General features: G+C 35.8%; 1 protein-coding gene across 2 annotated transcripts in view; it reads right to left on the reverse strand.

Moving 5' to 3' along the window:
- Positions 1-19,318, reverse strand: part of LOC137394467 (A-kinase anchor protein 10, mitochondrial-like) — a 29,912-nt gene extending 10,594 nt beyond the window's left edge. The window contains exons 1-12 of one of the 2 annotated variants that reach the window (XM_068081199.1): positions 19,182-19,318; positions 17,213-17,410; positions 14,793-14,870; positions 13,448-13,710; positions 13,339-13,375; positions 11,876-11,974; positions 7,017-7,101; positions 6,565-6,688; positions 4,785-4,915; positions 2,275-2,419; positions 1,587-1,719; positions 1,023-1,158 (exon numbers count right to left, since the gene is read on the reverse strand). In XM_068081199.1, the coding sequence (XP_067937300.1) occupies positions 1,023-1,158; positions 1,587-1,719; positions 2,275-2,419; positions 4,785-4,915; positions 6,565-6,688; positions 7,017-7,101; positions 11,876-11,974; positions 13,339-13,375; positions 13,448-13,710; positions 14,793-14,870; positions 17,213-17,410; positions 19,182-19,209 (1,457 nt within the window). In that variant the 5' untranslated portion in view covers positions 19,210-19,318. Of the gene's footprint in view, positions 1-1,022; positions 1,159-1,586; positions 1,720-2,274; positions 2,420-4,784; positions 4,916-6,564; positions 6,689-7,016; positions 7,102-11,875; positions 11,975-13,338; positions 13,711-14,792; positions 14,871-17,212; positions 17,411-19,181 lie in introns of both variants that reach the window. The other variant, XM_068081194.1, reaches the window with a different exon arrangement.
- Positions 19,319-19,440: the final 122 nt, after the last annotated feature.

A 19,440-nucleotide genomic window follows, 5' to 3' on the forward strand; every position in this document is an offset into this window, starting at 1 on the left:
TACTATCAACTCTTCTATTCTTACTATCATCTCTTCCATTCTTACTATCATCTCTTCTATTCTTACTATCATCTCTTCTATTCTTACTATCAACTCTTCCATTCTTACTATCAACTCTTCTATTCTTACTATCATCTCTTCTATTCTTACTATCATCTCTTCTATTCTTACTATCATCTCTTATATTCTTACTATCATCTCTTATATTCTTACTATCAACTCTTCTATTCTTACTATCATCTCTTCCATTCTTACTATCATCTCTTCTATTCTTACTATCATCTCTTCTATTCTTACTATCAACTCTTCCATTCTTACTATCAACTCTTCCATTCTTACTATCATCTCTTCTATTCTTACTATCATCTCTTCTATTCTTACTATCATCTCTTATATTCTTACTATCAACTCTTCTATTCTTACTATCATCTCTTCCATTCTTACTATCATCTCTTCTATTCTTACTATCATCTCTTCTATTCTTACTATCATCTCTTCTATTCTCACTATCATCTCTTCTATTCTTACTATCATCTCTTCTATTCTTACTATCAACTCTTCCATTCTTACTATCAACTCTTCCATTCTTACTATCATCTCTTCTATTCTTACTATCATCTCTTCTATTCTTACTATCATCTCTTATATTCTTACTATCAACTCTTCTATTCTTACTATCATCTCTTCCATTCTTACTATCATCTCTTCTATTCTTACTATCATCTCTTCTATTCTTACTATCAACTTTTATATTCTTACTATCATCTCTTCTATTCTTACTATCAACTCTTATATTCTTACTATCATCTCTTATATTTTTACCACCATATCTTCTATTATAGTCTAGCCATTCATCCTTCATTCTAACTCAAGCTTCTAGAAATATTAACAGAATAATGAAATGATATGCTGAGTTAATTTGCATAAAACATGACAGGGATTTAAACTTTATGCAGTAATTTTTAGTTTAGTACGTAATATAGCTATGTACTAATAGCTAGTAGGCCTACTACTCTACTCACCTATGGTGAACTCGCCGCCTGAGGCATGCATCATCATCAATACCCGGCAGCCTTGATTGTCTTGCTTCTGCGACGTCATTGTCAGGTAGGCTCCGCCCACCTAAACTCTGAGTGTCGTAGCTTGATGTGTTGCTTCCTATTTATGATACGTGTGACAGCTTGAACAGGATATATAGCAGCAAACAGTATCCAGTTTTACAATCAAAGTTTAGTTGCAACAATTATCACAACATAAATTTCATTACTTCTACAAACTAGCGGTAACCAATTAAAAACAGGCTATCACATCATTACTACAAGAATGGAGCTCTGGGCACTTTAATCAAGTACAACTCAAAAAGTTGTCTTCTCATTGTGATACTAAATATCTAAATGAGAAGACAACTTTAATAAAAGACAATATCACCGTGTTTTCTGTTTAATCAAAGTATCTTATAAAGATATATTGTTTGAACAGGAAACAGAACTATCTATCAAATATCGTGTATATATAAAAAAAAAACAGTTAAACAATGGCAATAACAATAGAGCAAAGCCTTGAATCAACAAAAATATTTATCATACCTTTCCGACTGTGTGACTTTTTAGTTTGAGCTTTAGGCGTGCCGGTGTGAGAATCGGCATGTTGATTTGAGCCAATCAGTTCAGAGAGATATCTGAAGTATATCTGACTTTGCAGAAAGGGCTTGAATAGAGTCTATAAGAAGAGTAGATGGTAGCTTAGCCTATGCATCAGGAGAAGTAACAACAACGTGGACAGTCTATACATGTAAAAACTTGGAGGTTATTAGGTCTCTGGCTACCAAATATTCCCTCTTTTCAAACAGAAACATAAACTAGTTTCTGTGCAATGACTTCAACAGTGACATGAATTAAAAATAATATAGTCAACGAGGTGAACGACTCAAACAAGTTTAAAGTCTCTTAAAGGAGAATGAATAGCCACTTAGAAAACAGAGAAAATGAAAAGGGGAGACTGAAAATGATGTTAAAGAAAGAAGTGAAGTGAATATATTATTATGAAACAACATTTTCTATACCAAAGAAATGAGCAGGTCATAAGAAAGAGAAGAGTCATACGTTGAGGGAGCGAAAACACATAAATAGATAAAAAAGGATATATGAATCTACGATCCTTTCTGTTCAGCCAACCCCAAGCAGAATATTATGAAGTAGTATTAACCAATAAACCTGACATAAGCCTACTGTGTCTCTAAATATAATGAAATGATGAGGTGTTAACAATGCCAACCTTTTCGATGGTTTCAAGAATAATAATCTTAGGAATGAGAAAGCAGTCAGGAAGGGGTCCCTCCTCACGGCAAATGTTCAACTCCACATGCATCCTTATCTTATCGCTGAACCCCAACGGGTCGCTCGCTTGCAGCGAAAAATATCTGAAAACAACAAAAGTAATAATGAATATATTGTCTATGAAAACCTTAATGATGCCGCTGATCCTAAAAGAAATGAGCTGGAGCAATAGAGTTATCTACGATAAAGAATAGAGCTATGGTGCAATATTACTAAAGAGACATTAAGCTACCAAGAGACAATAGAGTGTAGAGCACAAAGTAATCACTAATAGTAGAAGAATAGAAGTGTAAGCTAGAGGCAGATAACAAGGATACCAACATTTCAAGTACTATAAAACTCATGATTCGTGATAAAATACAACTATGCAAGATTATAAAGTATTGCTGCTCAATCATACCAATTAGCTCTCTGAAAAAAGGCCTAAAGTTTCACTGATCAAAAAATAATCATAGCGGAGTTATCCTACCTGATAGAATAATAGAGTCACCAACTATGGCGAGACCATAAAATCTTTAAAAGTGAAAACAATGGCGTAGTGGTCAAGGAGCAAAGAGCTGCCTAACGTGAGGAGAGCGACAGTGTTACTAAATACTTAATGTAAAGAACAATGCACGTATGTCTACATGTAGGGCTAGAGTAGAGCTATAAAATATAGAGGGGAAATATAAATGCTAATCATAAATTTATTAGCTGCGGAAACAACAAGAGCTGCTAATTTAGAGAGTAACACAAAGCTACAAAATTTGTAGAGAACAGTGAAGTCACCAAACCTATAGAGAGACTAATAGAGCTAATAACTATAGAGATGCAAATAGATCTATAAATAACAAAGGTACTAATAGAGGTACTAATAGAGCTAACATTAGAGGTACTAATAAAGCTAATAATAGAGGTACTAAACAAGGTATGAACAATAAAATTTGAAATATAAAGGAGCAAGCCCTAAATACAAGAAAACAATGGAATATGGAGGGAACAATATCTACCGCGCATACAAGTTCGGAACAATATACAGTAATACTTCAACTTGTGAGTGCTCCAACGTACGAGAAACTTGAGATACGAGCCAGCTTTTAAGCAAGTTTTAGCACCAATATATGAGCCATGTTTGAGATACGAGCACGTGAGTCAGTTGCCAAGTATGCCGAAGGTGTTTTATAAGAACAGCAACACTCTGTATTTTTTCAACTGCTCAGGTTATACTTTTGTACCGTGTTTTTTGTGCGCGATTTTCAGGGCAGAATTATATGAACTAAAAGTACTGTGCGTAGACCAAAAGCTTGCCAGTAAAATGAAAGATGAAATGCAAAGAAAAAGCAAATGATAACAATTAATATTAAACGGAAAATCATTGAAAAATATGCGAAATGTGTATGCTTGATTGAGCTAGCTCAGCAATATGACAGAAATACATCCACAATTATCAAACAGAAGGATTATATTCAGGGCATTTATTTAGTTTGCAAAAGAACTGGACGGGTATAACTGGAGTGTCTCAGAACCTGCATGCAACCTCAGAACCTGTATGCGTGCATACATGCATGTATGCATGCATAGAGGTTCTGAGGTTGCATGCAGGTTCTGAGACACTCCAGTTATACCCGTCCAGTTCTTTTGAACTAACCATAGTTTCTAAACGGCGCAGCGATCTTCACGACCGCTGATGGAGAGACTGCTCAGGCATTGGATAAAAGATAAACAATTGGCCAGTGACAGCGTAACTGAACGATGCTATGTGAAAAGGCCGGTGCTATCTATCAAAACAATAAACATTCGGACAAGTTGGCTAGTGGTCGTACATTAACCGTTTGTGACGACACCTGTGTTCGTCCTAGTCAACATGTTAAAAAGGCGATAACGGTAAACATCCTCAGATAGGTTTATCTTAAAACGGCCGGCTAGTCGTGAAAGCGAAACTAAGGAAAATTAGCTAACCAGCGAGAAACTTCTAACTATGAATGCCGAAGAAATTCTAATTACGTCAAGTTGAAAATGAACGTTTGCTTTTAGGTTTTCTTCTAAGTTTGTCTTTTAAGACTGATAAAATCCAAATTTATCAAAGTCAACTGTTGTAATAAAGGGTAACTCACTATAACTCCCTAGGATATCTCCCTCTCTGGCAAATGCTAGCGTTAGCTGCTATTGTATGTATTTAATTTTACATTTTAATTAATCACATTTCCTTGCATTATATTTTATTTGTTGCTTTTTAAAAGCTTGTGGTAAATTAGGACAATAACCAACATGTTCTTTCTGTTACAATATCTTGGTTTGCATGTTTTATTTGCATTTTTTAGAGTATGGACACTAATCAATATATATTTAATTGTTCTATATATAAATAAATTGCACCAACATGCAATAAATTGACATACGAGTTCAGTCTCGGAACACATTAAGCTCGTAAGTCGAAGTATGACTGTATCTACTGGTAGCTAGACTCACTTCTCATATAAAATCATAGCATCTGACTGTGCCTCTTTGGCGGAGTAGAGATCTGACTCAAGTTGGCCTTGAAAGTTATCAACTGCCATCCAGAACTGGAGCAAGGCGGACGCATTCTCCTGCTCGGCAAACTGCAAAGATAATGCGAACAATTTTGTCTCCGCCATATATATCTCCTGTACATCATCAGGGCAGCACTGAAAATGCTAACTTCCCTACATTATAGCAAACATCTGCAGTTTGGCTATAAGTAATACCAACTATAAACTGTTTCCGAGCTCACCTGACAAATAATACAATGAAAGGTAATGAATTTTGTAAACTGTACAACAATATGAGGATCTATAGTATCAATGTGCTCATCTCACGCTGTCTCACAGTTTGCTGTCAGAAATATTCTCATGGTTAACAGTATTTGTTAATTGTAGTAAAGACAAGATTTTTTAATAATGAAAGAATTGTATCATGAAATACCCTAGCGATGGAATATGACAACTTTCTGAAGTACAAAATAAACTGTATTTATTACCGTTTGAGCAAAGATAGTATTGTGCATGGAATAAAGGTGATTAAGTATTGTGCAATATCAGTATCAGTATTGAGAGGTAACAGTATCATCCATCAAAACTTTGAATACAACGAGCTTCTGCTGCAACAGCAACCTTTTTTATACACACACTTCCGTGTACTCATTGTGTATTTTTTCTCTTAATTTATTTGAGCTGCAAAAAACACTTTTCTCATGATGTGTAGTTTGAAAGTTAGAACGGTAACTGTTGTTATATATTAAATACAAATCAATCTTCGGCGCAAAGACTTTTTCATTACTCGGGCACTCATCTAGTACTTACATAAAGTACATATAATTAATAAGTTTCATAAATAATGAAAACTCATTTTATGGCAATATTTTTTAATTTAGTGGCTCAATTTTTTCAACTTTTAATTGAAAGAAAATTTAATTTTTCCTCGATTTTAAAGCGTGCAACACTTACAACTTATCTTGTAAAGATAATTAAGTATTGTGCAAAAAATAAAAGTAGACTTTGTTATTTATTGCTGACCTAATATTATGAAAATAGGTTGTGTTTCAATTCACTTGTATATATGCAAGCTATTATATAGGCATCTGCATGAATCAAGACTTGGCAGCGCTTGAGCATACTATCACATAAAAGACAGGTCATGGGAGGCAATCCTGATTATTTTCAACATTCCGTAAAACCTCTAATTGACCGCCATGGCGCTCTATTTTTCAACCCTTCCTCTATAGTGGCGGTCAATTGGAGGCGGCGTTCAAATAGAGGCTGGCAGTGTATTTTTCAAATGGCTCGTCAGAATTTAGGGAAGATGACTTTAGCTCTTTTACGGGCGAAGGGAATGTTGCCTATAGTTTGCCCTCTTTTCCCAGTAGAGCGATATTAAATCTTTTGAATGCAATAAATCTGCTAACTTACCTCCAACTTGTCAAAGATCTCTTAATAAATGTGCATTAAAAAATATGCATTGATATCTATTGCTTGCAATTAACCTGTGGTGATATTATAGCCTGTGTCCTGCTTCACAATTTCAAAAATACCCCCCTTAAATAGGAGTTTTTAATCGCTTTGAAGAATTAAATATGCGATGTTTGAAACCATTTACAGGCTATGAAGATGGAAAATGCGACAAAAATTCGTAGCGTGTAACACTAGTGATTATTAAATCCTGAAACTTGCAAGACTTCTCTTTAATACTGAATACATAGAACATTAGACAAAGATATTAAACTTAGAAATACCTCTAAAAAGTAGAACATGATGACTTCATTGTATAGAATGTCAATGAGATGTAATTTTCTATCGACAAGTTGCTGCAGCTGATATCTCCGATAGTACGAGCTTTCCACAAAGTCTTCAAAGTAGCTGTCAACAAGATGTGACATTCTTATACATTGTGCACGAGTAAGCAAACGTCATCTGTCTAAATGCCTTATACAACCCAAAACTTCATTACGTGAAATGTAATTTACTTTGGGAAATGTTTATTAATTGACAAATGATACTCCAGAACTTAATTACGAATGTCCGTAGGATCTGAATGAAAATCAAATCCACAATAAGTTTTTGACAACCAGCTGCAGGTGCTAACCAAACAAGTTTCACATGTGAGGAGGCGGGATGTGACAAGATGAGTTGATGCCGATAAATCCTTTCAATGAGAAGATGATTTTGCATTAAAATATAACCTCACCTTTTTTCCAATATATCTTCTATAAACTTTTGGCACTCTTTAAAACAGAGTGGATCAACTTTCCCATCCTCACTGCATATTTTGCCTAAAGAAGACGGGAAAGACAATAAACTCAGACACTAGTAAGAAAATTTCATTCATCGAACCTTGACACGACAAAACAGAGGCTCACAACCGACACAATGCAACAGGTGCTCAATATCAATACTGCTGACAAAATGTCACAGGAATCCTTTTACAGACAGCCATGATGATTCAGCATATCTATAATGTCGCGATTATTAAGCCGGCTTCAAACATGGCTATTGTTTTGGTAAAGATTTAGATCACTAGCTTATGAGGTAGGTTACTCAAATTCATTGGGTAATTATTTTATTACCCGTGCAAGGCCGGGCATTCATCTAGTTTTATATAAGAATCAAAAAGCAACTTGTTTTTAAAGCGGCCCAAATTCTTCCTGGCAATGTTTTGAAAAACTTGAAATTTCTTAGAAGACAAAGCAAAGTAAAATAAGCATCTTTCATGACTTCATTGTATCAAATTCTGGCAAGCAAACAGCCAGTACCTGTACCACATATGCGCTTATCTAAGCAAACACTAAACCACAAAAATTACAATGAGTAGTCATTTGATACACGTAAAAGCTTCATCAGTCATTTTCTAACCATACCAGCCCTTCCAAGCAAGCAATGTCTAATGTACTAATTTATAGCAAGGAATGCAAGTACTTGAGCTATATTAGATCCCAGGTTCTGACTAATAACCTAACGCAGCCAGATATCAAATAGATTGTCACAAGTAATGAACCTATGAAATTGAGGAAGTACACTGGAAGTACTCAAGTTCTTACTAGGGTAGCGTTAAACAACTGCAAAGACATAGGTCAGAGGTTACAAATGTGCTTGGCAAATCTATTCACATATTGACTAAATAAAACAGCATCACGAAGTAATGACGTTTTAATGAGTAACAAGCAGTAAGCGTGCTTGAGTGTCATACTACAGAGCGGGCTGTCCGCTTCATGAAAATGCTGTAAAGAAAGATGTGTATGTCAAGTAATAAGGTCAGTTTCATGCTAGAGCTTCACAACTTCCAAAAGTCACCAAGCGATTCAATATTGCAAATTTGCAATATCGAATTACGATAACTGCAAATCGTCTATTTATAGACGATTCGCGATTATTACGATATTATTATGTAAAACGATTTGTAAAAATTTGTTGTCAAGATTTACTGTATATTTTAACTTGAAAAGAAACTGTTTTGTGTTAATGATAATTTATTTCATGGATGCCCGCATGCGTGGAAAGCCATAGAATGAACTTATTATAAGACTAGAATGCCCATGCGTTTTAGTTTCAGTATCGCTCACTCTGAAAATCGTAGAGTGTAAGATAAATCGCTATTACTGAATTATATCGTTTATACGATTGGCGATTTTCAATTTGTCTACCTTCAAAGTCGCCACCATACAATTAAATGAGCAAGCAAAGCTCTATTGCGCGCACAGCACCTGTAAAAACACAAATGTTCATGACAAAATAATTTCTACCAAGTGATAAGAAAGCTAGGGTGGGGGTCTGAAACATTTAGGAGGTATTGCGAATTGTAGGCAGCCATAGCTGTGAATGACCTGTTATTATGCCAACTGTGTGCTAAATCTTACTTAGTATTTTTGTTGGATGTCTCTTATGATTAGCTGATGACAATCGTTAATGTAGCAACTAGTGTGTGCTATGTGTTATCTACTGTGTGTTACCTACTGTGTACTAGGTGTTACCTACTGTGTACTAGGTGTTACCTACTGTGTACTAGGTGTTACCTACTGTGTACTAGGTGTTACCTACTGTGTACTAGGTGTTATCTACTGTGTACTAGGTGTTACCTACTGTGTACTAGGTGTTACCTACTGTGTGCTAGTTGTTACCTACTGTGTACTAGGTGTTACCTACTGTGTACTAGGTGTTACCTACTGCGTACTAGGTGTTACCTACTGTGTACTAGATGTTACCTACTGTGTACTATGCGTTACCTACTGTGTACTAGGTGTTACCTACTGTGTACTAGGTGTTACCTACTGTGTACTAGGTGTTACCTACTGTGTGCTAGTTGTTACCTACTGTGTACTAGGTGTTACCTACTGTGTACTAGGTGTTACCTACGGCGTACTAGGTGTTACCTACTGTGTACTAGGTGTTACCTACTGCGTACTAGGTGTGAGCTACTGTGTGCTAGTTGTTACCTACTGTGTACTAGGTGTTACCTACTGTGTACTAGGTGTTACCTACTGTGTATTAGGTGTTACCTACTGTGTACTAGGTGTTACCTACGGCGTACTAGGTGTTACCTACTGTGTACTAGGTGTTACCTACTGCGTACTAGGTGTGAGCTACTGTGTGCTAGTTGTTACCTACTGTGTACTAGGTGTTACCTACTGTGTACTAGGTGTTACCTACTGTGTATTAGGTGTTACCTACTGCGTACTAGGTGTTACCTACTGTGTACTAGGTGTTACCTACTGTGTACTATGCGTTACCTACTGTGTACTAGGTGTTACCTACTGTGTACTAGGTGTTACCTACTGTGTGTTAGGTGTTATCTACTGTATACTATGTGTTACCTACTGTGTACTAGGTTTTACCTACTGTACACTAGGAGTTATGTATTGTGTTCTGTGTTATCTATCGAGTGCTAGGTATTAGCTACTATGTGCTAGGTGTCATCTACTGTGTCCTATGTCTTATTTATCGTGTACTGGGTGTCATCTACTGTGTGCTGAGTGTTTTCTATGCAGTACTGGACAGGCGTGGGGGCCAACACTCAGAAAGAATCCCCATATTAATACTTCTAACACATTCACTATGTGTTTGAATACTCAATACCAATATCTAACATTCTAGATGACAATATCTAATACTAAATGTTAATATCCAATACTAAGGCCAACAATATCTAATATCAATATGACAACATCCAATAGTCGATATCCGATACATTATCTTTACCATATATAGTACTACAAGCAGCAATATCTCAATATCAATATTCAATAATCATATTCTCCAGCCACGTCGACAATACTATCTCAAAAACTAGACCATGAACTCATCCTCTAATTCAGTTCAGAAAGAAAGGTGTAAAAAAGGTCTATCACTCTTTTATGAAAATCATATATAGTCCATTTTGTCCTGAACCACTCCAAGCAGGTATCTATTTGTATAGAAAACTGATGGAAAAAATTTGAACGCTTCCAAAAATTATACTTTGGAGTTATGCTACGTGATATGGACATTTATGACCAGCATCTAATTGCCCTAAATGCTGAGAAGATAAATGTGTTTTTAGGTATTTGCTGTTGAAATACTCAAATGGTATCTGCCATCAGCCTGACCCATTACATTCCTACTTGCGCAAGAAATCACTACACTTTATACCAGACACCAACACCTTGCCACTTTACATTATAGAATAGCATTATGAAATAAATGCTTTTTCTTTCAATACACATAATTTACTTTCCAATTTTTAGTTTTTTGTCTCGTATAATTTGCTATAAACAACATCAAACAATGATAATAAAGTTCAGATCTATATTATATATATAATATATATATATAATATATATATTATATATATTATATATATTATATATATTAGGCTGAAACTCGTCCAATAAAGCTATCTACATACAGATACTGAATATCACGACAGAAGCAATGATATCCTGAACTGTAATCTGTCCCGGGATGCTGATGTTATAAAGGAGTAGCCAGTGTGTAGACTTTAAAGATTTCATCGAAGGAGTCAACTGCTTTCTACTTTTTCTAAAATAACCATTGTTTATTTCTCCACTTCAAACAATTATACAGAACCTTTATTTTGAATTAAGATAATACTATGATGAGTAGAAATTGTGTATTTTATAGCTGACTTTATGGTTTGTAAGCCTGATATTAGTAATCTCTATAGAATTACAATAACATTAGAATGCAAACAACAAAACATCTGCCTACAACTCATAGCCTACCTCAGTTTAGACATACAATATTTATAGTAATTAACCTTAGTGTTTGGTTTTAATCCAAAATTAAACATCCCTTGATGTTAATAATAAAACCTATAGGGTTTGATATGAGTATACAATATAATTAAGCTAGTAGTATATAAATAACCAGTGGTGGACTCACTATTATCATATAGCCTGTTAATCTTTAATGTCATTATCTGATACTGATACATACATGTTGTATGTAGGGCACAAGTGTTTGGATATTTTATGGGATAATCGCAGGCGATTATCCCATAAAATATCCAAATATTTGTGTCTAACATCCAACATGTATATCTAATATCTAAAACAATATACAATAATTAGCCTTTTTATATTACAAGATCCAATATCGAGTATTCCGATAGCATTTTCAATATTCAATAGTATTGCATCGTGTGTATTGAACATCCAATACTAATGGACAGCAGTATTGGCCCCAAGTCTAGTACCGGGTGTCATCTACTGGGTGTTCCCATGACCTCCCCACCTACCATGATTTGAGCATCACCTACTGTATCCTAGCTATGATCGATTGTATACTGGTACTACGTATTCTGTGTTGGGTTTCACCTACCGCCTGTCATCTACTGCATTTCAAACGTCACGTGTTATTCACAGGGAACCACCAATGGTAATGAAAGAACTACTAGCAAAAATATTGAGGTAACGTATTCCATTGATTATCTAGTAATGAAGGATATAATAATATGCTGTGTCAGAGGTGACCTCAGAGGTGACCTCAGCTATATAAGGGAGAGAGTGTAAGCTATGACTAGCCATGAACTCATGTTGCAGCAGGCATACATACTGATTGTGGATTTCCTAAGCTCTTCTGTTATTCCAATAGGTGATTGACAGTCTAGGGCTATATATCGAGAGTAAATATTCACAGCGTCCGCCTTGATACCTAAAAGATAACAGATCGGTGTTATTTTATAAATTTGACCAATCAGATGAAATAGCTGAGATAGCTGTCACACTACAAAGTAAAGAAATACACCAACAAGTAAAACAAAAAACTGTGTGAAACAGAGATTCCAGAATCTAAAAGGTGTGCAGCGGAGAGAGTTAGATGATTGGCAGTTGGAGTAGTAATGACAAGTCAAGACAAGTGGCAACCTACAATAAACTGATGTGAGAGGAGGGCTAGGCTGCTGTACCCCAGCAATGGAGAGTCCCTCTGAATGACTGTGGACACTTAGATGCCGTTTCTAGCTAACAGGAATGTGAATGAACACGCTACTAACTAGTCATAACATAAAGCAGCGATAAGGTTGATGTAGCTAGGGTATATTTCATTGATAACACAGAGATAACAGTTGATAGATAAGTCATCAGCTATCCACTCTGGTTGATACGTGTTAGTAATATTTGGGCAAGTATTTCACTCAATTAGGGAGTACTCATTTAGTTCCTTCAAATTGTCATGTCATAATAACTAGGTTTCTATACAGCGATGGTGTAGGGACATCTGGCAGCCGAAGCACTAAATCGGGCCGACAAATAGATCAGGTTTTCATAGGGCAAGAGAGTAAAGTGAAGGTTTTGCGACGTACACGAAGCAACAGGGAAGCTAGACCTATGAACATGCACGAGTGCAATGCCATTGGTTACCAAGACCATTTTCTATGGCAAAAAGATAACGTATCGCACGAGTGTTTCACTTCCGAACAGCGAAACCGAAGCGCAGCGGAATGAGAGCGTTTCCATCATGGCTGTTTCCATGATGGCATCACAGCGCCATATGGGAGTGTATCGCTACGCTATCACTCTAAGGAAACTTATTAATTGTAAAATGAAACATTTCAAGTGAAGAGTAAAGGATTACCAGCTCAACAAGTTGTGGAGACTAGGTTATACCTAACAGATAGATTCTACTGCTCTGACTCATCCGTAGCTTGTTACTATGATATTAATGGTTAATGCATTCCACATAACCCATCTCAACTTTTTAATTCTTTGACGTAACATAGTGATTGTTTGTGCACGGATCGCAGGATTATCAGCAAAAATTACGGAATAAATTGCGTAAACACACTTTTAGATATCTACTTGTAACCCATCGCAACTTTTCAACGATAATATTTTTGTCTAAATATGGGACATACAGACATGGGACATACAGCTATCCAATTCCAACTTTTTAGATCAAAAAATACAAGAAACATTTCGTTATATACTTCGGTCTTGCCTCAACAAACACTCCCATAATGCCTCCTAGCACAGATAACAAGGAATAACTGATATTCTAGAAGCTTCTACAATACATACGCTCTTGCAGAAGTGTGTCTTGCTGGTGGTCACTGCTCTCCTTTTTTCCCGCTGAAGTAGTATTGGAGTCAGAATGGAGAATAGGAGACGGCGGAGGCTCAGCAAAGACAGGAGGATCGCCGGAGTCTGTTATACGATTGTCTGTAGGCTGAGTGTCGATAACAGCGTGCAACGAGTGCACCCTAATACGACTGAGTGATGCGTCAGAAAAGTTTTTTGAATCCAGCCAGAACTTAACTAAGTGTTCCCTATCCTTGGTCGCCATGTATTGAATAAATTGACCAATGAGATCCTGGTTGTGAAGCATATCGAAGAATGTTATAGATAATATCGATGTTCGCCTGCACCAGACATTGTTTTGGTGAGATTGACCTGTCCAAAAATGTAATCGTAAACAAATAATTAAATGTATAATATCTTTCAAGTAAAGACATATTAAGCTTGAGTAAATAATCAAATTATTATTTAGTACTGAATTAAATTTGAAAATTGAAGAAATATTAAATATAGAACATGAAATGCTTGAGACTTAAAACTCGTAAGAGGTCAAGGATGATGAAGGAAAGCACATCCGCTTCTAAGTACCTCTGCGCTATATTAGTAGCTGTAAGTTATAAGCTCTTTTTTAAAGAGCAAGAAATAATCTACTTTCTAAGGACGGATAGTAAAAATAAAGCTGACGATTTTTTGTAAAAGCAAGGCTTATAATATATATTATTACTAATACTAGTACCACCTCTGCATATTTAAATATATTATAAAAATCACAGAAAACCTGGTTAACTTTACCTTATACTAAACTAACTTTACCTTATACTAAGCTAGGGAAAAATAAGGGGTCGTTAGCATGGTGTAACCCCTACAAGCAGTATCTACTATACGATTGCAACATCTCACAATACCAATATAAAGCTGACCAACTTAAAAACTGATATGAGAATATCAACTAGATTAGCCCAGACCAAACTCTACGAGCAAGTGCTGTCAAGGGATTAAGCATATTTGGGGTTAAAAAAATCAAAAATTCAAATTTGAGTTAATCTCCATGGTGGTAGATAGCACCACTCTGCTTGGCAATGTACCGCAGCTCGTAAGACTCAACATAAATTCATTCAACTACTTGAGATTGCTGCGAGCTATGCTAGATTGAATTGAGCATCTCGTCAAACAACACAGGATATATCATCATATGACAAGAGAAATATGGGCCACATAGCTATACTATTAGGCAGTAGAAAACACTATAATGCACAATGTCATGTGCAGAACAGATTAACAATATAGATATTAGAAACAAGATAAACTGATTACGACAAGAATTTAATTTCAACACAAATAAAATTAAACTGTAGAGTAATTTTAAAAGATGAGCCACTAGTCATAAGCCTTTGCGCATTTATATCAAGGAAGCTAAAATAGCGTTTGCGCTCATTTTAACAGGGTGAAGCACTTACCTAGGTCGCCTTGCGTTTCTAATGCTAGTGCGGGTGGAGGTACCTGCACCGAGTTCTTTGATGTCGAAGAAGCATGAGCTACAAATACGGTTTGAATACTGCCACATACATGTACATACAATGGATGTTCTGGAGGAATCGAAACTGGGTTATTTTTTTTGCAAAAAAGCCACTGCTGGTCTCGGTCAGTTTAGTGATGACTCAGAAAAAAGAACTAAAGTATAATGTACGACTTGAAAAGGAACTAAAAAAGAAGAGATGACTTAAAAGAGGAGAGATGACTCATAAAGGAGAGATGACTCATAGAGGATAGATTACTCATATAGAGGATAGATTACTCATAGAGGAGAGATGACTCAAAGAGCAGAGATGACTCATAGAAGAGAGATGACTCATAAAGGAGAAATGACTCATAAAAGAGAGATGACTCATAAAGGAGAGATGACTCATAGAGGATAGATGACTCATAAAGGAAAGATGACACATAGAGGAGAGATGACTCATAGCGAAGAGATGATACATAGAGGAGACATGACTCATAAAGGAGAGTTGACTCATAGAGAAGAGATGACTCATAGCAAAGAGATGACTCATAGAGGAGAGATGACTCATAAAGGAGAGATGACTCATAAAGGAGAGATAACTCATAAAGGAGAGATGACTCATAGAGCAGAGATGACTCATAAAGGAGAAGTGATTCAAAGAGAGATGATTCAAAGAGGAGAGACGACTCAAAGAATAGAAATAACTAAAAGAGGGAAGATGACTTCAAGAGGAGACATGACTCATAGAGCAGAGATGACTCAAAGAGGAGAAATGACTCATAGAGAAGAGATCTCAGAACGGAAAGATGATTCAAAGAGAGATAACTCATAGAGGGGAGACGACTCAAAGAGAGATGGCTAAGAAAAGAGAGATGGCTCAAAGAGGGAGGAGAAATGACTCGAGGAGAAATGACTCAAAGAGGAGAGATGATTTAAAGAGGAGAAATCACTCATAGAGGAGAGATAAGAGCAGAGAGCAGAGACTCAAAGAGCAGAGACAACTCAAGGAGGAGAGATGACTCAAGGAGGAGAGACGACTCAAGAAGGAAAGATGCCTCAGAGAAAAAGATAACCCAACGACGAGTCATGACTAAAAAAGGAGAGCTGACTCAAACTAAAGATGTGATTCAGATATGAGAGGCAAAGATTGCTAGCTACTAAGTTAAAAGTTACCCCTTGAGAGATAGTACGCCTTCAATGCATTACTATACATTTGGGTACTAATGACAATAATGTACGGTAATTGAAACTTTTTCATTAGCAGCGGTATGCTTCAAACCTGATTCCATATTCCATAAAATCGGTTAAAAACATATTTACCGAATTATCAACCAACTTAAAAAAAATTGTTATCATTTCTGTCATATATTATAGTTATCAGTCTGCACTGAACCATCTACAAGACTAATTAATTATGTTGTATGTAGACCTATAAAACTTTAGTGAATGTTTATTATAGGCATTTTACCAGAAATGGTACAGAGCAAAGTGTACTTTGATATACTATAAATAAAGATGGCTAACACTTAAAAATACTATAGAATGCATCAATGTCAGCAGCCCTCCGCATCAAGGCATGACCATAATATCAAATAATGTTACTTTACAAAAACCATCTATTTACAAAAACTGAAGCTGGTAATCCATACAAACATTAAACAGCAGCAAACAGCCATTACTGACAGCTGATATGTAACAGTAGTCTACTCACCTTTCCTCCTGAACCGCACCATGATTAGAAATGAATGCCTATTGTTATTGACTACAGGTTTCTAATCCAATGATAATGATTTATCTTTCCAACAATAGCGGGTTGATCTACCTTTTCCCATCTAACTCACAAGCATAGCACCCACAGTTCTCCAGCAAAGCACTGGCAGCTCATCATCACAGCAATGACAGCTCACCATCACAGCACTGACAGCTCACCATCACAGCACTGACAGCTCACTATCACAGCACTGACAGCTCACCATCACAGTACTGGCAGCTCACCATCACAGCACTGACAGCTCACCATCACAGCACTGACAGCTCACCATCACGGCACTGACAGCTCATCATCACGGCGCTGACAGCTCACCATCACAGCACTGGCAGCTCACCATCACAGCACTGACAGCTCACCATCACGGCACTGACAGCTCATCATCACGGCACTGACAGCTCACCATCACAGCACTGACAGCTCACCATCACAGCACTGACAGCTCACCATCACAGCACTAACAGCTCACCATCACAGCACTGACAGCTCACCATCACAGCACTGACAGCTCATCATCACGGCACAGACAGCTCACCATCATAGCACTGACAGCTTATCGTCATAACGGTAAAATCCAGAAAGCATAAAAAACATTAGGCCATACTCACAGTGATCACTTTCGACACTAACAGTATCGGCAGCTTCCTGAAGGGATGTGGTGTCAGGTGTAACATCATAAAACGTTGACCTTGATCGCCTTTTTTCCTTCTTTGTATGCTCTCTTGTATTCACAGACTCTTTTTCAGTATTTAGTGGCTCCTGATAGAACTGTGATTTGCTTTTGGTAGATTTAGAGTTGTGTTTTTCTGCAGTTTCACAATTGAAGAGAGTAAGCTAAGTATATGCGTAGAGCACACATTGTATGGTGTTTTTAAATAATGATAAGGCTAACTTGCATCATCACCAAACGAAGAAAAGCAATTTAAAAAGTGATAAATACTTGTACTACTGGCTGCAACTAAATTCAAGTACAAAGGGTTTGTAAAATTTGGTATGGATATTAATAAGTTGAAAAGAGTGTGGCCCACAAATGAATTGCTATATTCAAATTGAAATTAATAAATAAATTTATTTAATTAATTCTGACATACAAAACTTAATGTTTTCTCTACACTCAAATTAATTCCAGTAGTTAAACTGAATATCCTTGGCTATTTAATAAATATCACATACTTGATGTTAATTACCTTTTTTACTAAGGACTTCAAAAGAAATGTGAGATTTTGTCACACGAAACTCAAAAGTAAGATTTAAGCAATTTCCAAGGAGTCTTAATTTCAAAAATACATGTATAGGCATGGCAGGTAATACACTAACATATATACAGTACCACAATCGATTTGTTTGTTCAGGTCAAAAAGAATCTCCGACACAAAAGCCACCTTCATGCATAAAATAAACTTGGTACAAATAGGATTTATTTAATTTGACTTCTTTCATAGTTGCTTGAGCTACACAAACCCAGCTAAAATTGTGATATTTCAGTGTCACTGGAAAGTTTTTCTCAGTTTTTCTATGCAATATTAAATTTATTTATTTGGTACAAAAATTATTACAACATCTGACTAAAACAAAATGGAAAAGCATTGCAAGCAAAATATATAAATTGAGTGTGTTTCTTTTATACAGCAAATAACTCTGGGTCTTTTTGAACAAGCTATCACATTGCAAATAGAGAAAGAAAATTCTAACAGCGAACTGATATTGATAAGACCACATAATCTACATCATAAATGGTAAGCTAAAGCTCTTAATAACAAAATTATACTCTTGCAAAATAGCAGAACAGATCAGGCGCAAACTAACCTAATAACATTAACACACAAACATATGATTTACCAATACAAATAAAAATAGCAAGTTTGTGAACCTCTGCATTAAGTCTATAATGCTTGAGTATAATATTGCGCAACCGTTTCTTTAATATATTTAGTAGTAAAACATAAACATGGAATTGATAAAATAAAAAACAATTGTGAGTTTCGATCAATATATGCCAGACCAATCCCAGCTTCTTTTTACACACAAAACTAGCTGATCAGTTTCTATTATCGTTGAATTGTGAAAGATCTATTCGTTAAAACATAAGATTAGTGGTGGCAACTACAATTACTAATTGTACCAATAAAAGGAAGTTCCTAATTTATGTATATTAGGTTAGGATATATATTTATTATTTCAAAGAACTTAATCGTTTCCACATTTCATATGATTTGTGATTATTAGATAAAAATAAATGGGATAATGATGAATAAAATTGCACACTATAGAATACTATATAGATCCTTACTACAAAATTCGACGCATTATTGGCTCATATATCCAAACTAAAGGCATATCTAAATCGTGTTTTGCAAAAACCGAAGAACATAAAAATAATTGTAGAATAAACTGTCTAAATTATAGAAGAAAAGACTAAATGCTTAGTTTTGTATATTTTTAGACCAAATCGTAAACACCAAATGTTTGTGACAAAATATAAGTCTGAGCCTAGAATTTGGCAAAGCAACAAACGACATCAAATGAGTAGGTTGAATAAATTATACGCTTTCACGGCTGAGTAGAGCATGTATTTACCTGATTTTTTGCGATTAAAGAATGGCATCACCACCAAGAATATAACTGTCAAAGTATTCTACATCACTCAAAATAAAAACCAGCGAATATTCTATATAGTTATGTTAAATTTTATAATTTAAAACGGTAATATACAGCTGCGGAAGTTGTACACAAAGGCGTTTATTGGAGACAGACCAGAACCCGCCCCAATTTTTACAGTTTAAACCCCTTAAGAACATCGAAATATGTTGAAGGTGTGATGACTAGATTAAAACGT

The sequence above is a fragment of the Watersipora subatra genome, chromosome 1 (genome assembly GCF_963576615.1).
Source record: "Watersipora subatra chromosome 1, tzWatSuba1.1, whole genome shotgun sequence".
Lineage (NCBI taxonomy): Eukaryota > Metazoa > Bryozoa > Gymnolaemata > Cheilostomatida > Watersiporidae > Watersipora > Watersipora subatra.